The 21521-nt window shown below is 46.1% G+C and overlaps 2 protein-coding genes across 2 annotated transcripts in view; one reads left to right on the top strand and one right to left on the bottom strand.

Annotated features, from left to right (window-relative positions):
- LOC119159671 (5'-3' exoribonuclease 2) overlaps nt 1–19929 on the bottom strand; it is a 77071-nt gene extending 57142 nt beyond the window's left edge. The window contains exon 1 of the mRNA XM_075890002.1: nt 19833–19929. The gene's annotated coding sequence lies outside the window, so the exon portion shown is untranslated. The remainder of the gene's footprint in view (nt 1–19832) is intronic.
- LOC142803835 (uncharacterized) lies at nt 12881–16780 on the top strand. The gene is made up of 5 exons (XM_075889992.1): nt 12881–13210; nt 13667–13726; nt 13798–13857; nt 13923–14196; nt 14493–16780. The coding sequence occupies exons 1-4, from the start codon at nt 13036–13038 to the stop codon at nt 14063–14065; spliced, it is 438 nt and encodes a 145-aa protein (XP_075746107.1). The 5' UTR covers nt 12881–13035; the 3' UTR covers nt 14066–14196; nt 14493–16780.
- Nucleotides 19930–21521: the final 1592 nt, after the last annotated feature.

Genomic DNA, 21521 nt, shown 5'->3' with positions numbered 1-21521 from the left:
TGAGGGAGTACGGCGCCTGTTAATTGCCGTGACGCGGGGTCGCCAAAAATGGCCGTCCGTGACATCGCCGCCCACTTTCAGAATGTTGTTCATAACATTTGCTCACACGGAGGGGAATTTTTTGACAACAAGGAACAAAACACCACAAACAAGGGAGACATGAGGACTGTCCCTCTCATACACAACATAAATACTGTAGTGAAATCCTTCTGTAGTGAAATCTGTAGTGAAATCCTTCAATGTGTAGTGAAATCCTTCAATGTGCATTACAACATGTAAAAACAACCAATGCACCAAGCAAAAAGAAAATAACTCAAGATACACTTCTTGTACAACGAAATATGCACATACAAACAAAACAAACGACGAAACGAAAAAAATAACATGCTGATAGACCTCAAGAACTATATCCGGGTCAAGTAATCAGCTCCCACGTTTTCGCTGCCCTTAATATGCGTAATGGTGAACTGGTACTCTTGGAGTAGTAAACTCCATCGAAGTACTCGAGCGTTCAGCTGTTTTGCCTGTTGGATATAACTCAGAGGCTGGTGGTCTGTCTGGACATAAAAATGTACTCCATATAAGTACACGGAGAATTTCTGAATTCCCCGTACCAACACGAGACATCCGCGTTCGATGGTACTATAGGAAGCCTCCCGTGGAAGCAGCTTTCGGCTGGCATAAGCTGTGGGGTGGAGCTTGCCCTCATGGGCCTGCATGAGCACGGCTCCGAGATTTGTGTCCGATGCGTCCGTTCGAAGTACGAATGATTGGTGCAAATTTGGTAGCCGTAGTATCGGCTTCGTAGAGACATGCTTGAGACTTCGAAAAGCCTCCTCGTGGGCTGCTATCCCTCTCCTCGTATCTTTTGAGTAAGTTGGCGGGGAAGATCTTTCTGCCGCCAGCCGTGCCTATGACGTAGTCAGCTTCACCTTTATTTTCCCGGACTTCAAAAGGGCCCTTCCATTGCAGCCGCAGCTTGTTTGTGTAGGTGGGAAGTAAAATCAGTACCTTGTCTCCGGGGTTGAAACTCCGCTCCTTCGCCTTTCGATTGTACAGCTTCGTGTACCGTGCTCCAGCTTTTTCCAACTCCTCGTGTGCCAGGCGGCACGTTTCCTCCAAACGGTTCCGAAGGTCGAAGACATGCTGGTACGTCGTCTTAGCTTCTTCAGTCAAGTTGGCGTTCGTCCACAGCTCCTTCAGTATCGCCAAGGGTTCCCTCACATGGCGGCCGTAGAGAAGCTCGAATGGTGAAAACCCCATACTGACCTGCGGAACCTCCCTATAAGCAAAGAGGAGAGGTGCCAGGTAGCGGTCTCAATCTCTTGGTTTTACGGCGCACATGCGCTTCAACATTAATTTTAAGGTGGCGTTGAATTTTTCCACCAAGCCATTCGCCATGGGGTGATATGGGGTGGTGTGGAGCTGGCGCACGGAAAGGAGCTGCGCTACTTCCTTCATCAGGTCCGATGTGAAGTTCGTGCCACGGTCGCTCAGTACCTCGCGGGGGACGCCGAATCGGGAGAACATCTCGACCAGGGCTTCGGCCACTCGCTAAGTTTCGATACTCGGGAGCGCCACTGCGTCTGGATACCGGGTGGCATTATCTATTAAAGTCAAAATGTATCGGTTGCATTGCTTTGAGGGCGGGTGAATCAGTCCCACTATATCGATCGCCACTCGCTTGAACGGGGTGTCGATTATGGGTGCCCTCCCCAGTGAAAGATGTGGTACACGGCCCTTCGGTACGGTGCGCTGACAAATGTCACATTAGGCGACGAACCTTTTTACGTCAGCTGTGATGCCTGGCCAAAAGAACTCCTCCGAGATCCGGTCCTTGGTTTTCTGCGTGCCCAAGTGTCCTGCCATGATACAATCGTGTGCTGTTTTAAGCACAGCTTCTCGGTGGCAGTGCGGAGCGACTAATTGGCGCACAAGCCGTCCGTTGGCCTCTGTGTACGGTCGGTACAGCAGTCCCTGTTCTTGTTTATACTCGACGCTTCCCTTCTCATTTCGGCATGTTTGCTTCCTGCCGATCTTCTCAAAACACTGTTTGAGTGTCGCATTTCCCCTGTGCTCACAGCCATAGTTATCTCCCGGCAATTCCACCGTGGTCCCAGGCGTACGAAGCTTGGCAATTTTTTCCGACTGTGCATGTGCTTGGGAACGGGTGGTAGCTGCTGCTACAGGCTCTTCCCTTAACTTCTTTGTCGAGACAGGTTTTTCAGTCTCCTTTCTGGGATCATTAGGAGGTCTTACGCCATCGATATTGCCCAGAATGAAGTAATACAGTGGATCTTGCAGGCATAGTGCTGTCAGATTGCCAGTAAAGTAGGGGTGTCAACCTCAATCTGTGCTTCAGGCAACATCCTCGCTGTTCCGTCAACCAAGTAGACGAGTCTGCTTGTACCTGTCAGCTCGTCTTCCTTCACCAACTTCCTTCGCACGATTACTGTGTTGCACCCCGTATCCCGCAACACTGATATGTCTGTGCCTCGGAGGGTCCCTGTGGCCACTGGTAGGTTCTCGGCCAGATTTTTCGGCGGTGTCACACTTACGGCGTTGACGACGGGGACTTTTTCGCCATTCCTAAGCTCGATATACCCGTCGCATATGGGATCCTCACGCGTTTCCCTTGGTGCGTAGAGGCAGGACGCCTGGAGTGAGTTATTTGCTCCTGACCGGCAGTCGTTTGCCCTATGTCCTTTTTTCCCACACTTGAAGCAGACGATTGCTACATTAGCGGCAGGACTGTTGCGACACAAGTGCGGCGGGTGATTCCCACGATTGCAAATATAGCACCGTGGTACTGGTGAGTGGCTGTTGCCTCCTTTTTCGTATTTCCCCTTCTCGTCCGTTATGGGACCATGTTTCTTTGTTTTCGCTAGGCTTGCTCCACCCTGAGCTTCCAAAAACTGGTCTGCCAGCTCAAGCATGTCTCCCAGGGATTCCGCCCTCCTTTCTTTCAAATATAATGCCAGGTTCGAAACCCATTCACTCGAAAACCTCTCTCTAATCAACAATGCGCGGAGGGACTCGAATTCTGTCTCAGTTTTGGACAGCTCAACCCATCTATCGAAGTAATGTCTTAGGCGAGCCACGTACTATGTTGCTGTTTCACCCCCTACTGGCCTCTCCTTATTAAAATTGTCTCGGAACCCATCCGCCGTGAAGCGAAAGCGCTTCATGAGGGCGGTTATAACCTTGGTGTAGTCCGCTGCATCTGTAGGTGGTAGCCTGTCATAAACACTTAGCGCCTCTCCTGTAAGACATATCGAAAGCGCCGTCGCCCACTGGCTTGCAGGCCACTTTTTCCCTCTGGCGATGCTCTCAAACCGGCGTATAAACGCATACAAGTCGTACCTTCCTTCGTCAAAGGTGACAAGCAGTCTACCTGCGTGTATTCTCAAACTCGGCTCCTCCCCGGCATCGCCGTGCTCACTGCTGGATCGGCTCACCCTGCTACTCTCACTAAGGCGAATATTTAATTGCAGTAACTGCACTTCCCGTTCTCCGGCTTTCCTTGCCGCTGCTTCTCGTTCTTCCTCCCTTCCTTCGCGCTCTCTCTTCTTTTCTTCGCGCTCTCTCTCCTTTTCTTCCCGGGTTAGTGCCCGCTCTTCTTTGGCTAACGCCTGCGCCTGTTCCTGCTGCTCCTTAACCCATTCTCTCAGTTCGGCGCCCTAGAGGCCTAACTGTTTACCGTGCGCGATCCACTTATCAAAATACATACACTCCATACTGCAACTGTCGCTATAATGCCACTATAAAACCAGCGCAATCATATGCAGGATGCAACCACTTCAACTGTGTGGCTCTATCACCACGCTGTCCGCACGGTTCTCGTTCACCCCTCACTGTCTTACTCTTGTACGGTATGTTCATGTTGCGGATGCCAGTTTTGTTACAAGCTGCCACTCTAGCGTCGCCAGCGCTAATTCAGCGACGGGAATGACAGCAGGTTAGTTAGTTCCGTACGCAAGCAGAGACAGTGAAGAGATCAGAGACGTGAGAAAACAAACTTTACTCTAGTGATATTGCAGCCACGGGATCTAGTACAACACTTCAATACAACTAACAAAGTACATCAACACTTGATAGAACTAAAATATATATAAAGAACAATAAATCAGCTTACGAGAGAGAACTATTACAAACTACACAAACTAACAACAATAGAACTATGGAGGAGAAAGTTCGAAGGTATAAACAGGTGAAGGCATACGTGTGATGACCGGCAGCGTTGCGTCCCCGACGATCGGATGCGAGAAGTAGAAGAGAGTTCTGGCACGACTGCGATGTCGGCGGTGTTGCAACGCTGGTGGCTCCGGGAGGCTAGTGCTTGCAGGTGACTTCGAGCACGTTGAGCTAACTCGAGGCGAAGTCCCTATGTCTACGTTGCGGACGTTAATATCGCGTCACAACTAGACCAACGGCTAAGTTTAGGTGGCCAGCCGATACAGGGCCACACTAAAAACTTCTAGAAGAGATGCTTGATGATCTGATTCTACACCATGTTGGTCAGCGACTAGTGTGCGTAGCAGGGCAAAATCCTGCGCTTAAATCCCCCTCGTGTCTCCTCGGTCTCTTCCTTGGGGACAAGAGACCTCTACATGGGTCCAATCATGCGCATTTCATTGATGGAAACTCCGCCCCAAAAATATATTGACCCCACCCCTTTTTAATTTGGAGAGGGCAACCTGTTGGGGTGTTGTCATACGACTTGGCCACCAGAGGTTTTCTCACGGTTTTTCCCGTGGGAACGGTCAGACTGTTTGGCTCTCAGCCGGTGCGTCCCGTAGTCTAATACTTGTTCGGGGTACATCATGGCCTTCCACGACCCTGCAGACGCCGCCGCAGTTACAAAAGGATCAAACGTCGGCGGCGACGTTCGAAGAAGAGCACCCCATTCTGCACTTCTCGGCTCTCTTTCATGCGCCCGCCGTTCCCACGGTCAGTGGGGGAGTACGGCGCCCGTTAACTGCCGTGACGCGGGGTCGCCAAAAATGGCCGTCCGTGACACTACACTAACGACAGACGCGGTAGCACTCTGAACGCGGCTTAACGTAGCTACTGGGCTAACCTAACAACATGGTTATAATGGGCGAAGCTCCTTATAACGGCACCTGTTCGTCCCTCGTAGCCGTTGTAGTATGCAACAAGTATAACATTTTGACTTCCAAGGTGGTGCCGGTGAGAGATTTCTTCTGTGCATTGTTGAAAAATAACAATAATGCTTAATATACATGCCAATAGCTGCTAATGGGGAATGAGAGACGGGAGCATTCGGCTTTTAGTAAAGGCTCACTCTGCGATCCCCATTAGCAGCCATTGGCATGTACATTGAGCACTGTCTGACAAGAAAGGGTTGCTACGTTATACTCGCTGGGTGTAACCTCCTTAGTTTTAGAAAGGTTTAGCGAGCGTTAAGCCGCAGTGCCAATGAACTAGTATATACCATGAATAAACTCGAGGTGGTTAAATGTGGGAAGTAGATACGAAGCGCAAGCCGTAAGAAAGTAAAAGCCGAATTCGGCTGTCTCTCATTTCCCATTAGCAGCCATTGGCATGTACATTGAGCACTATCTGACAGGAAAATGTTGCTACGTTAGACTCGCTGGGCGCAACCTCCTTGGTTTTAGAAAGGTTTAGCGAGCGTTGGGCCGCAGTGCCATGAATACAGTGAACTAGTATATACCATGAACTCGAGGTGGTTAAAGGTGGGAAGTACACCCGCAGCGCAAGCCGTAAGAAAGTGTGCGTGTGCCACCTCTCGTTTAGTCCTTGGAATGCCCGCTGCATGGCGGTGCTTCTATATGGAGAATATATGATGAAAAGATGCGAGATGGTGGTACTTGGAGTATTGAATAGATGGACGAACGGACACACAGACAGATGCATGGATGGACGCATGAACGGACGCAGGGACGGACGCACGAACAGACACACGCACGGACGGACGGATGGACGCATGGACGGTCACACAGACGGACGCGTGGACGGATGGAAGCAAGAACGAATGGACGGACGAATGCTTCGCCCCACTCTCCATCATTCACTCCGTGGATATGCTGCCAATTTTTTTTTAAATGCGAAGCATTTCTCAGCGAACTTCGGCGACTTGGAGCGTATCTATCTATCTAGCCGCCTACGACTTTGGCTCTCCTGGCCGTTTCGATAATGGTATAAATACCAAATTTGACATGGCATAACATGACTGTATGAAGAACATATCTGACATGTCATGACATGAAAATCCTGACATGTATGTCATGAATGTCATGATTTACATTTCACGGCTTTGCAGCTCTTGCGGTGGTTTTGTTCACATGTCATGGTGCGAAACTGGTATGGTATGACATCATTGCATGGCGAACACAAGCAAGAGACCTTAACATGAAAATCTTGACATGCGTGTCATGTCACAACATAACTACGTGCCACGCTTATGATGCGCTCGCGGCCGTTTCGTTAGCGTCATATATACCAAATTTGGTATTACGGTGCGTGAACGGGTGACGAAAGCATGTGACTGGTACAAACATGATAATCATTAGATGCATGTCATGTAACAACATGACTACACGCTACGCTCATGATGCGCTGGCGGCCGTTTCGCTAGCTTTACTTATACCAAATTCGGTATTACGGTACGTGAATGGATGACGAAGATATGATACTGGTGCAAACATAATAAACATGACATGCGTGTCATGTAACAACGTGACTACATGATAGTGGTTACAGAACTGTATTTTATGCATACTGCTGGCCGCTGATCCCCACTATTCCTTGTTGTGTTCTGTATCCTGAGCACTAGTATGGGTGTTGACGTGTCTACATACCGGGCACGCATCGGGTCGTTTGTGTCTTGTCGTAAGAACACAAGTTACCCTAGAGCTCGCTTCAATGGCGCGTCTAACTTGTTCCACTTTGCTAGCCCGAGACCATGTGTTTTGTTGGTGAGCACGTGCCTTTCTTTGCTCCTACTCTGTGCTGGTGACGTGGAAGTGAACCCTGGTCCGAAGATTGATGACGTACTAGCTTTGATGAAAGATTTTCATGAAGAAACTACAGCTACACTGACAGAAATAAAACAAAACATCGCAGGCATTAATGCTAAAATTCATGAAATTGAGACAGGTCTGCAAAAGATGTCGCAAATTGAGTCAACGTGCGAAGATGTAGGTGATTCAGTACGTGAAGTAAAATCAAGCATATCAAAAGTAAATGAAGATCTCGTTGATGTAGTAGACGATATAAATAACAGGATGAGGCGGAACAACCTCATCGTTAAAGGCCTTCCCGAGACCGGCAAAGAAGACTACGAGGAAACAGAAAAAATTGTTAAAGACTTTTTTTCCGCGCACCTTGAGTTACAAGTTGGTGATATTGAACGCGCCCATCACGTCGGTAAGCGACGCCTGCATTTTGATGGACCCATTATAATCAAATTTCTAAACTTTAAGTCTAAAACCGAGGTCTTGCGCAATGCCCCGAAACTGAAAAACTTAGATTTTCCCAAGGTTTGGATTGACGAAGATTTCTCGCTGAAGGGGCAGATGGCCCGTAAACAGTTGAGGGATTTTGCAAAGCTTAAGCGCAAAGGAAGCGAGCGTTATTCGGTTCGCTTTAACTGTTTGTACATTTGGGACCGCGTTTTTCGATACAACTTTGTCACTGATATCGTTGTCGAAGTAACTCCCAGACAGGAATTCACGCCCCATGCAATGAAACCCCAAGGCAGTTCTCTTAATGAAGTCTCTCCGCACCAACCTCTCGCTGATTGACAAACTACCTCTTCTAATCGAAACTCCACCTACAAATCTGAAGTAACGTTGCTCCTAATAAATTTTAGGAGCATTTTCAATAAGCTAGACACCCTAAATTCCTTCTTGCACACATGTTCCGCCGACATTTTGATCGGTACGGAAACGTGGCTGTCGGCCGACATTTTGAACTCTGAACTTAACGTTCCTGCACAGTTTACAGTTTTTTGCATAGACAGATCGGTATCTAAAGGAGGAGGAGTAATTATAGCAGTTAAACAAGAATTCCAACAGTCAGATATCGCTTACGACTCGTCCATCGAAGCAATCTGGGTTACTGCGCAGTCAGCTCACACCACCGTAATTATCGGTGCCTGCTACCGACCCCCCGATAGCGGTCCAGAGTTCGTCGACTTGCTGAATGATTCACTCAAGTATGCGCATGCCCATTATCCAAATTCTGTTCTTATTCTCGGCGGCGACTTTAACTACCCAGACATAGATTGGGCATCTTCTTCTGTCAGCAGTAACAGCTCCCACCGTCACGAATGCTTGCGTTTTCTACATTTGACACACGTCCACCTCATGACCCAGTTAGTAACAGAACCTACACGTGGCGATAACATTTTAGATTTACTTTTCACTAATAATTCCCAGGAAGCTCTTACCCACGTGCTTGAAGAAATTAGTGACCACAGAGTTGTCCATTGTTCACTATATCTACCACGCGCCGACAAATCAAAGGTAACTAAGCAGTTATTGAATTACGCATGTGCTGACATCGATAAGATGAACCGTATGTTAGATGATTTTATACCAATATTTAGTCAAGTTTTGAACATCGCGCAGCAAACGAAAATTGGCTTCAATTCCGTGACACACTAAAAAAATAGAAGAATGCTGCGTCCCGAAACTAACAATCAGCACCAAAACAAATGACCCGTGGTTCACACGCGATGTAAAAAGATACCTAAATAGGAAGAAACGAGCTTTTAAAAGGGCTACACGAACTAATACTCCGGAAGATTGGCTTAATTATAAAAATATTTCAAAACAAGCTGAGGCCTCAATAAAAGAGGCCAAGGAAAAATATTTTAACTGCACCTTACCTAACCTTTTGAAAACTGACCCCCAGAAATTCTGGCGCGTGGTGAACCCTACAGCCTACCCTTCTGAGCCAACTCTACTGAGTGATCAAGGCATAGCGTTGTCGCCAGAGGAAAGTGCTGAATGCTTCAACGAATTTTTTGCATCTGTGTTCACGGAAGAACTTCCACTAGACTCACTGGCACTGTTAAAACCAACCATTCACGACCCTTTTTCTTCAATTACAATAACTGAAAATGGTGTCGCACAAGCTGTACAACGCCTTCCTCGCAAGGCTAGCCCGGGGCCCGACGGAATTAGTGCCAAACTCCTAAAATTAACCTGCCACAGATCAGCGTATTTATTGTCGCTGATCTTTCAGCAGTCACTTGACACGGGCTGTGTACCGGAAGACTGGAAATATGCCTTTGTTAAACCCATATACAAATCCGGCCAAAAGTCAAGTCCGAACAACTACCGTCCAATCTCTCTAACCTGTATATCTTGCAAGCTATTAGAACATATCATTTACTCGAAAATTATATCTCACTTGAACAGAAACAACATCCCCATCCCAAACCAACACGGCTTTCGGGAAAAACGCTCTTGCAACACCCAACTATTCGAATTGTTGACAGACTTGCACAAATCCATGCATAGCTGTGCTCCTACAGATGCTATTTTTATAGACCTTTCAAAGGCTTTTGATCGCGTCCAACATAACCGATTAATAACTAAAGTCCGTAAGCTCCAGCTTGATCAGAAAACAATCCAATGAATTCAAGAGTTCCTCTGTAACCGGTCGCAATCGGTCAAACTTAACCACATAATTTCCAGAAAGTGCATGGTAAAATCCGGTGCCCCCAGGACTCCGTGCTCGGACGATTAATATTTTTGGTCTACATCAATGACATTGGATCTAATATTGTTTCTTCTCTACGCCTATTCGCAGATGATTGCGTTATATATAAAGAGATTACCGAACCGAATGACAGTAGCATCCTACAGTCAGATTTGTTAAAACTCACAGAGTGGTGCAACTTGTGGCAGATGCACATCAACGCTGAAAAAACCAAACATATTAGATTTACTTCCGTAGTCAACCCCTCATCATCCGTCAGATACATAGTCAATAGCACCGTAATTGAGACCGTTTCATCCACAAAATACCTCGGCATTTTCTTTAGTTCCGACCTAACCTGGAACAGTCACATTGAATACATCACCAGCAAATCATCAAAAAAACTCGGTCTTTTGAAACACCGCCTCAGATGCGCAAACTTAAAAACTAAACTTCACGCATATCAAGCTCTGATCAGGCCTTCACTAGAGTATGCGTCAACCATCTGGCATCCACACACGGCAATGTTATCTGATATGCTAGAATCGGTACAAAATAAAGCAGCTCGGTTTATCACCTCCTGTCATTCTCGCCACCAAAGCGTAACATGTCTTAAGCGTTCTCTGAACCTTCCATTGCTTGCCACGCGCAGAAAGTTGTCCCGCCTATGTTTTTCCATAGCTTATATCATAGTGACTCGTCATTTTCCCGATCATTCATTCACCCGGCTCCCTACGTTTCTGATCGCGTTGGTCATGCACATAAGGTCAATCCAATATACTCACGCACTAAGAAATACCAATTTTCACCTCTGCTGTTATCAATTAACGAATGGAACGCGCTGCCCTCAAACATCGTCGCTATTACAGAACCCTCCATTTTCCAGTCTGCAGTACTAACTTACTTAGAAGTTGACAATAATTTGTAACCACCATTGACATTTAATGTGTAACGCATGCTTAGAGAATGTTTATTGCTATTTCTTGAAATATGTTTCCTGTTATGGTGAGCTGCTTACTGTGTTTTTTGCTTATTGTGTTATTAGTTGTTGCTTGGGCTATCGGTCAGTTTGATTACTAGTATTACTGACATGTTGTTTTACTGATGCTATAGTAACCTTTTGTATGTATCCCCCCTTATGTAATGCCCTCTGGGCTCTTAAGGTATTTAAATAAATAAATAAATAAATAAATAAATAAATAAATAAATAAATAAATAAATAAATACGCTCATGATGCGCTCGACGCCGTTTCACTAGCTTCCCATGTACAAACTCGGTATCACTCGACGCGAATAGACGACATAGGTAAATGGTACATCCAAACATGGTAATCACGACATGCGTGTCATGTTACAACATGACTACATGCCGCACTCATGATGCACTCGCGGCCGTTTCGCCAGCCTCACATATGTCAAACTTGGCATTACGTGACGCCAACGGATGACGAAGGTATGTGATTTGTACAAACAGGATAAGCATGAGATGCGTGTCATGTGAGAACGTGACTGCATTCCGCAGTCAAGGCGCCAATACATTCCAATGTGAGGTGGGGCGCGTGCTCACCGGTGTTCATTTGGTCGCGTCACGGCGGCGTTATGACGCCAGGCGCCGGTTTTGCCCTACACTCGCGGGCGTGTGCCGCGCTTCGTTTCTTTGACGCATGCGCGTTTCAGCGCTTCCGACGTCTCTCCGCCACAAAAAGAGGGAGACGCAGTGTTGTCCGGGTAAAACGCATCGGCGCGAATTTCGCGCCGGTTGTTGTCGGGCCGCGCCGACGGACGCTGGTCGCGCCGGTCGCGTCTGGCGTGAGACCAAAGAAGAAGACAAGAGTGGACACTTCGTGAAACCTGGCCTAAGGAAGTGCGTCACGACTACGTAACGAACTAGTGCTCTCACCAAACGTCAGAGGGCGCAAGCGCAAAAAAAACAGTTATAATCAATGAAACAGAATTGTTTTCACAAAATAATAATTATACGTCCAAATTTGGTATGTTCTTTATACATAAAAACAATTTACTCAACACACCTTACACGATTATTTTTCTTCAGCCGTACTGTCCTAAACACCATCTACCCAGCGACAAGCCCATGCATGACTGACAGCGAGAAGCTTTCGTCGCTTTTGTCAACGTCGGCTGCGTCGGCGTTTTCGTGCGTGAGATAACAGGTGAGACACGTTTTCAAGCGAAGCTTGTTGAATGACATGTTGTTGGTCTTGTTGGGTCATTTTTTCAGAAAACGGTTACACTTGCGCGAATAAGACACCATGCAACAAACATAGAAAGATGCACACACACACGTAGCGCTTCGAGTGTGCGAGTTTGTTTCTTACGTGGCGTCTCATTCACGCAGTTGTAACCTTTTTCTGAAGCTTGTAAGGACTGGGAGGTTCGCTAAAAAGAAAGTTTGTGGCTCTATGCGGCGGCTAGACGGGAACATTGTGCAACGTATGCAGTATAGCAAAGGTGGCACGGCGTCAAGCCGAGGCGACGCGTGCTGCGTCTGCCACGGACGCGAGCGTCTGTGCGCTGAGCATAGCTGGGCAGCTAGGTCATAGGCTCGGTGCAAAATATTGAGAAGCATTCGCTGGGCCTCGCATGCTTCACGAAGCGTTTTCCAAAGGCTCGGAACACGAATAATTCTTGGTGTGCCGGAGGCAAATCTGGACTAGCCAAGTGGCCATCATCTTCGTTTTTTCGCTAGCCTTGTGCCACTAGTGCAAGCTGCTCACAAATTTTTTTGACGTTTCCAATATAATTTTAGCGCATAAATTTCAACTACGATTTTTCTTCCCAAGGTACTGCTGATACTGCGTACGTACGAAGGTGTTCTAAAGTTCCCAGGCCGTGATACCATTGCATTACAAGGGATAGCGGCCTGGAAACTTCTGAAGATCTTTGTACGTGGTCTTGACGTAAATCTTTGCAAGTCAGAGTTTTATGGGTCAGAGATGTATCACTGGTTTTGTATTTTGCATCGATTAGCTAATCATTCAAAGGGGTTTGTTGGTACACTTATGACGTGCACATATCTTTTTCGTAATTTGACAGCGAAGCATCCACTTACTAACATTTTCAGACCGCGCTGACGCCGTGCCGTCCGGCGGTCCAAGCTACGGCAGCTACTGCTGAGTATTGTCGTGCTTCCACAATGGCGGAACCCACAAGAAGCCTGGGACGAGTTTCTTCCGCATACCACAGGACGGCAGGTGTGTTAAAGCTTTTGTATGGTTTGCATGTCTTTAGGCTTACTGTTCGTACTTGCTCAGTGAGGGTAACAATAAAAAATCACTATTCAAGCACTTCCCCTTTCAGCTGATAGTTCATTGCGAATGCAGGATGAAAGCATGGATGCAGTATGCTGGAGGCGATGATCTCCTTAGTAAGCCGGCCAGCCTATTGTACGCAACGTACAGGGTTTGTAGCGACCATTTTACTGCTCAAAGTTTCATGGACCCTGGGCACACAAGGCTTACAAAAATGGCTGTTCCCAGTGTGCAACCAGCTGCACCATGTAAGTGATTGACTGAAACTCAAATATGTGCAATAGCAGCCACTTGTATTGAATTAGTGGCGACAGTTAACCGTGAAGATCTTTGTAGCCGATGGAGAAACCTCACTATAGAAGTAACAGTTGGAAAGTCTTAAATTTTGTGAATTGTGGGCTATTACCTTCCTAACAGCAGCTTTACATTTCTGTCGTTTTTTGATGCTTTTGACCTGCGCAACTTGTTTTGAAAGACTTTAAAGGGCTATTTCACGTTATCTTCAAGCCTGAGTGCACATCTACCTATACCTTTCATCAGTGAAAGCTGCCGCTGTTGATAATTCCAAAAATCACAAATTACTTGTTTCCTAGTTGGTGCCTTCTCTTTTCTTCCACGTTCGACCAATTTATGCGTTTGAAAGAGCTGTTTAGGTTCCCCATGCTACAAGCTTTGTAACTTGTACCAACTGCACACATATGCAGGTTCTCTGAGCGTCGCTTCAAGTAGTGACTGTGACATGGCTGCAGAAGCTGCACTGCAAGGTGCGGATGAGCTTCAGTTTGTGTTATTTTAAGCCTCTTACTGATACATTGTCGTAATTTCATTTCTTCAGGACCTGTGGTAGAGGCTTCAAAAAGCGGCTCCCACACATTGAGGTGCCCCGATGAACAGGGTGCGTTCAGTGTCGCGATTTCTTTTTTTTTTTACCGAAATTGACTGTTGACCAAACCTCTGCAGGTGGCAGCTCCCTTGTAGCTGGTGAAAGAATTTCCGCTGACTTCGTTTTGCCGGAGAAAACCTTAACCAGTCGTTCAGCTGTCACAAAAGGAACTTGTGTGACCGGTAAGTTGTATATTCACTTCAACACCAGAGTGGATTGATATAGAGACTTCCGCAGGCCGCTCGCAAGATTGTTTCGACAGCACTGTCCGAGGCACTGAACAAGCTTCACAAAACCCTTCAGAAGACGTCTCCGCCAACAGCTCCACGCCTGAGTGCCCTAGAGAAAATGGTGACTATGCTTTTATTGCAGCTGTTTTTAATGTGCTATTTTATGTTTAGGACATTCTGAGGAAACTATCCTTAAAAGGACACTACGTGTGCACTTACAAAATGTAAGGGTGGGCTCTCAGTGATTTTTATTTTTTTTGTGCATTGTCAACATTGTGAATGGTTTGTTTTTAGGTAGTGGAATCGAAAACTTTGCACCACAGAAAGTTGTGCACCTTGGGTCTGAAAGAGCGAGGAAAGTGCTCGTATGGGATTAGTTGTTCTTCGCTTTTACATCCATTTTTTTGTTTATTGCAGTGCGTTCCTGTGTGCCAGCGACAATGTCTCCATCAATGAAGTACAAGCAAACCATTAAACATCTGCAAGCCAAAGTAGCAGCACAGCGGAAAACTATCAAAAGACTGCGGAGACAGCCTCACCAAGCAACGTCATCGACTTCAAAGGCCCTTGAAGTTATCCGACCGCACGTCACCGAGGAGGTTTTTAAACTTCTTTCTGCACATGTTCGCTTGAGGCCCAAACGCAAGGGCAAGCGGTTTCCCGTGTGGTTCAAGAAATTCGCTCTTCACTCAAACTTCCGAGGTCCGCGAGCATACCGATTTCTGGCTCCATATTTTTCTTTGCCCTCCCGGCGTTCATTAAGGAGGTGGCTAGCTAATGTAAAGATGACTCCAGGCATAACTCCAGGAATCCTTTTTTCAATTGCAACAAATACTCAAGCTTGGAATGAACGGGACCGAGTGTGCGCTTTAGTTTTTGACGAAATAGCACTCAAAAAGAATGTGTACTATGATGCTGCAAGAGACGTTGTCCAGGGTTTTACAGATGATGGCACTCATCGCACTTTAACCATCGCTGATCGAGCACTGGTTTTTCTTCTTGTTGGCGTTTCGAGAAAGTGGGTTCAACCGGTTGCTTTTACTATAGGGCACACATCAACACCATCATCTGTTATGCATAACTTGCTGGTGTCACTCATTTTGGAGCTTAGGAGCATTATTATTGCAGTGAAAGCAGTCATTTGTGACCAGGGCAGTTCAAATGTAAGTCTCGCTAACCAACTAAGAGTGACTGTAGCAAAGCCTTTTTTCGAAGTTAATGGTGAGCGGGTCTATTACATTTTTGATGTTCCGCATTTAATTAAAACAACGCGCAATAATGTCCAAGCACACAAGTTATACATTGGGGATGACATCGTTAACTGGTCGCACGTTGTAAGCGTTTACCAATCCTCACATGAGTTGCGGTTGCGATTGGCTCCAAAGTTGACTGAACGGCACGTTCATCAGAAACCTTTTTCTAATATGAAGGTCAGCAGAGCAACTCAGGTCCTCAGTGCATCAGATTCGATTGCTATCACGGCAATGGTGTATGCGAAGGTGCTGCCTGCCTCGGCCATCACTACAGCTCAATTTTGTGATCGTATGGACAGGATTTTCGATGCCTTGAACAGCTCGAGTAAAAAAAGAACTTCGCAAAAGCTGCGGCATGCAATTATGAAAAATGATTCAGAGCTGATTGACGTCCTCCGAGGCCAGCTTCCCTGGATTGCATCATGGCAGTTTGTTGGCAGACGTCAACCACAAACCATCGTAGGTTGGCAAATTACAATTCAGGCAATTTGTCAACTATGGGACGACCTCTCAAAAAATTACAATTTTGAATACCTGTTAACACGCAGGCTTCAACAGGATCCTCTGGAGAACATATTTGGCCACATTAGGCAAAAACAGGGTTGCAACACCAACCCCAATGTAGCACAATTTATTTGTGGCCTGAAGCACATCTGCATAAGAAAACTCTTCAAGCTGTCATAATACGGAAATGTCGAGGATGATGAATGTGACCTCCTCCAGGAGCAGCTCTCGCCATTCTCCCTCACCAGTGCGTCTCTTGTGGATAATGAGGAGTGTGCACAGCCACAGCCTGACGACTTTCCCGCTCTAGACGATCTCTATGAACTTGCGACAAACTTCACTCCCATATTATCGATGACTCCGCTGCATAATATGTAGCTGGTTTTCTCATCAAACACTTCCTTCGGAATGCATGTGACGGTTGCAGTTGGCCACAGTTACTGAAAGACGACAGTGAGGCGCTTAAGGGTACCCACCAGTTTTTCACAATGCTCAAAGCATACCACGTCCCTAGCAAACTTTTTGGGAATCTCACTGTGCCATCAGAAGCAGCTTTTGCATACGTACAACAACTTGAATCTCACTTTCTTGCCATAATTGAGGCCACTGCACGTCACCTGAAAGTGTGCGATGTTTTGTATCACCATCTGTCAAGTGTTGGCGATTTTCATTTCTGCTCTGCTGGGTGTCGCGCGAAGTTTCTGAAAATGTTTTGCCGGGTTCGTTTATGTTGGCATGTGCGTTTTGTGAACCGAAACTTAGATAGGGTTAGGTTCCAGTCTTCAATCTCAGGCATACAGCTTGACAAGTTCAAAGGTTAGCAATTAGCGACGGGTTTACACTGAAGTATTCGAATTGAGCCGAACCCTGCAATAGCTTTGTTATGTTATTACTTTGTTACAGCAGACTTCATTATGGTCTTATATGCTTATATTCAGCTCAACTGGACTAGCCACTCCTTCGTTGCATACATTGTTTAGGTTACCCGCATTGAGGAGTAGGGACACTGTGTATTCGCTCGAAGTGATTTGCATAACCTTAAAAAGAATGTTGGGTATCCTGTCTGTATTTTTGTAGCAAATGCGGGCGAACTGTACACTTTACTGTGGCTCGCTTGGTCACTGCATGTGTATGCTTTATCTTTCCAGCTCAAGTAATATATCGATAACAAAACCGCTTGTTGAAATGTCTCCGAGCGGGTAAGGAACACAGTATGAAGTGGGCACGGTTCACGTTATCACGCTTTTCGTATTTTAGCTTCTCATCAACCTCCTCATCTCGCCCATCAAAGTTTTCAAAAGAATACTCAAACTTGTAGCGTTTGATGGGGCTCCGGACGCTGCCATTTTATTTTTATATAGCTTTTGAGTGATAACGTACGATGTAGAGCCTTTGTGAAAAATAATGAGCCAAAGTCGTTTCCTTCTGCTATTTATTAGCCCTGTAATACCGCTCTCGTAGCACCAATTAAGGTCCACAATTCTGGATAAGTGATGACTACAATTCCTTTTAGCTTGCAAGCGTCACAGCAACACCCAGACGCAAATCACTTGGGATCTTAAGTTTTGATGAAGGCGACGCATAAGAAGAGCCACAAGACCTGCCAGTGTTGTAGCATAAAGTTTGTCTTTCACGTAGTAAGCAAGCTGCAAGGCCCTACCTTTCTGAGGACAAGCAGGCATCAAGTCTGCTTTTTTTTCATTTTGGACTAGCTGTTCTTAAGCACAGCCAGCACACTGCACCTTTGCCTTTCTGCTATATTGTGTCGTGTGGTTTCTGTGCACTCTTTTTTTATATGCATTATTCCGGTTAACCCCAGGCGTGATTCGCGACTTCATTGCTGTGTATATGTCACTTCTTCCTTCTTCATCAGCATTGTGCGCTGTGTTTTTGCCATAGATCCTTATTTGTCACTGTGTTACTGTGTTTGCCATAGATCCTTACCGGTGTGTCATACTTCACCAGCTTCTCGGCTTCTGCCAACTCTAGCGATGTGTGCGTTGTCTGTGTTCTCTCTGTATTTGTTACAATTCATTTGTAAGGCGAGATGCATTTGTTGTCTACATTTGTCATATTCTGCTTTTTATATTCTCAGACTCTACCTTGCCTTTGAATAAAACATTACGGATACTCTGTCTCTTTGACTGATATATACATTGATCACTCGTTCCAAAAGAAAAACACAAGCGCGATGAATAAAACCGTAGTGAATTATCATTACCTGCATCTCTTTTTATTATAACTAAATCGAAATAAAAATTACGTCACGACCGATTCGCACGAACCACTGAACAAAACAAAACAGGGAATCGCTAAATCAAAACAAAAACTATCCATTTGGGCGATGAATAGTGGTCTGAAATCATGAACTTTCGTCATAGCCAAACGTCGGTTATGCAAAGTAATTCAAAATTTGCGCCAGTGAAACCGAAACAGGAAGCGCACGCCACTTGCTCTCACCAACCACTAGGTGTGCTAGGGTCGATTGGGCCGCTGGGGTCTACGGGAGTGTCCACTCTTAACCTTTATTTCTCTATGGTCAGACTATGGAGTTCTCGCATTTTGCTAACGAAGCGTCGCATGCCCAGAGTGTGCGCGCGTCAACGCTACATTGGAGCATATTGGGCCCTTCATGATGCGCTCGTGGCCGTTTTGCTTGCTCGACATATGCCAAATTTGGTGTTACGTGACGTCAGTGGATGACGAAATATATGATTGGTGCAAATATGATATTACTGACACGCGTGTCATGTAAGAACATGACAACACACAACGCTAATAGCGCGCTCGCGGCTGTTTCGCTAGCTCCACATATACTAAATTTGGTATCACGTGACGTGAATAGATGACGAAGCTGAACGACGCATCCAAACATGATAATCATGACACGGATGTCATGCACGGCATCATTTACCTCCGCCTCGTGTCTTTGTGCTGATTTTAAAGTGACATATCAACCTTCCAAATCTAACCCGCTCCAAGCACTTACATCAAGGCTTTTGCAGACGCGGATGTACCCTACTTTGAAAATGTTACACATCATGTACCCTGACCTATACCCAAGTAATCTTTGTCCACATTGTGGGGAAATAGCTTCATTAGAACACATGCTCTGGCAGTGCACCAAATTCGCTCATTTATCGCACATCACCTCTGCCAGATGGGAGGCGGCAATCCGCAACTCGTCCTTGGCAGATCAGCTCTGGGCTGTCCACCAAGCCCGCGAGGCGGCTGAGGAGCTTGGCATCTCAGTCCCCACGTGGGAGCTGCCCGCAACACAGTGATCTGTGTTTTGGAGGACCAAATAAAAGTTTATCCAATCCAATATCAACCTTTCTTTTTCTTTTTCGTGCTTCGCATATCATTGATTCCCACTGTACGTGGGATCTGCCCATTTTTTTTTCGGGGGGGGGGGGGGGCGGTTGGTACATGATGTGAAGGGAAAGGTACTATACCCGGCGACAACTTTCTGTGGCAGCACGGCCAAGGCTACGTGGGCGGAGCCTATGCACATTTGCTACTGCGCCAAGTAGTCCGACCGCTTCGACGGGTGTTTCGGTTTCGATTTCTCGCGTTTGCTCGCGTTTCGGCTCGCGTTTGCTCGCGTTTCGCTGCAGGAAACGCGAGTTGCAGGAAACGCGAGTCGACGGAAGCCGAAAAACTCCCCAAAAACCTGAGAGAGCGTGAAACAAAGTTTTTTCTACTGCGCAACGTTTTTATTCACTAATTAAAAAATAAATCCGCGAAAAATGTAAGTAACGAATGGTAAAATCTTAGTTACCCAGAACAGTATACAAACGTTTTCGTTGAGGGACTACATGCTGTGGCGCAGTAAGACAAGCGTGCTTCGGCTCCGTAGCCTTGGCTGTGCTGCCACAGAAAGTTGTCGCGGGGTATAGCGAGTTTCAAACGCGAGAACGATAAAGCAACGCACAGAACAGGACGCACAACAACGCACAATTGTCAATCCAGCCTTGAACTCGAATTGTCGTCTACTCACTGTTGCTTGACTTGTTTCCGCTTCGGATTTTCGTGAAGCCCAGGCCGGAAGCTGCTGCCACGCTGCTGCCACGCTGCCACTTCTTTGCCTTGTTCTTGTCTTGTCTTTTCTTGTCTCCTAGATCTTGGCTCATACCCACAAGGGGGATTGGCCACACTGTACCTTATATTGAAAATTTTTACACAACGCTTGATAAAAAAGGTAGAAATTAGATAAGAACAACAATATATGTTTCTTTAAAAAAAGGGGAAAAGTTCATAAGAATTCGATAAACCAGAATATTTTTTTTTCGTTCGATGTCAAAGCCTCACGTGCGGCACGAGAGTTTAGCAAAGAGTTGATGATGATGAAAGCTTACCTGTATGAATCACATCCCCTCTGGGGAACTGGCCAAAAAATAATTTAGAAGTGATCAAATATGATCTGTATATCTAGATATATAAAATAGTTACAGAAAAAAACAATTTTACTAGTTTAGAGATATGCGATCAATACCACCCGGATTGGTTTAAGAGTTTTCTACAGCGGAACAGACATACCGATCACAACGACCTAACAAGGAGCCTCTGAATGAGAGAATATTAGAAATGACGAAATCCAATATATTTCAATTAAAAGACACTTTAAGAATGTTTTTTCTAAGGAAATTGAAGGGGCTACATGAGAAAAGATAATGCGTGATTGTTTCGTCCTTGCTACCAAAACTTCAAAAAGAAGAATGACCCAGACCAGCTCTATGCACATAATATTTTTATTTTGGAACTTGACAGTGTAGTTTTGTAAAAATAACTTCTTCTTTGCGTGTTGACCAGAACTTCCTACGCCAAGGGAACAAAAGGTGTCGACATTCGATTAGGTGAGTGATTAATGTTTTACCAGAGTCTTGGACTATAGGACGCCTCCTAAGTCTGTCACGTATTATGGGTGCTGATGGGGGAATGATTGAAAGTGCCAGACCAGTGGGAGCGGCTTTCGCCACAGTGTCCACCATTTCATTCTTTTTATGGGCGAAGCTCCTTAGGGCGTGGGTGGTTTCCTCGTAGTATAGTAGCCGAGTCCATACAATACATTTACTGGTCATGAACTTTCACAGTAACTCTATGGGAGAGCTTTGTGCGCTGCAAGCGGAGACAGCGGAGTGGCGCAGCATCCCCGCGCGGGACATCACGTAGACAGCGGTCGCATCACCACGCCGTTTTAACGCGATTAGAGAGCTCATGTCGCAGAAATCCCGCCGCCGGCGTCGGCCCCTTTGGTTGCGAGCGAAAAATCGTCTGTGACCAAAAAATCAAGTTACCGAGATATTCCGCGGGAGGCCGCTACTTGTCCACGCGTGCGCGCACGATCAAACTGAAAAAGCCACACGTTTGAAGAAGAAAAAAGTGCTCAAGGTCACGAGGCGCGGTACTTTCTTTGCCCTGCCACCCCTCCCTGCTTAGCTTCCAGCGCTTTCGTCAGGATGACAAAAGAGACAATGCAATTGCAGCATGCGACAAACCTTTGTAACTCCACTCGCACTGGACGGATTCTTAAAATTATTACGGCGTTGCATTCGTGAAGAAATAAGCTCTTCTGGTGAATTCATTCCATGGTTACTTAAAAATGTGTTTGAGGGCTCCTTTAACGCATTTTGTTCGACAGGTGTCACGACGAAAATGAGCCCATTCGGCGATAATAGCACGCTCTGGT

Source organism: Rhipicephalus microplus, chromosome 3 (assembly GCF_043290135.1).
Source record: "Rhipicephalus microplus isolate Deutch F79 chromosome 3, USDA_Rmic, whole genome shotgun sequence".
NCBI classification, from domain to species: Eukaryota; Metazoa; Arthropoda; class Arachnida; order Ixodida; family Ixodidae; genus Rhipicephalus; species Rhipicephalus microplus.
The sequence above is the reverse complement of the archived record's forward strand: the minus strand, read 5'-3'. Positions and strand labels throughout refer to the sequence as shown.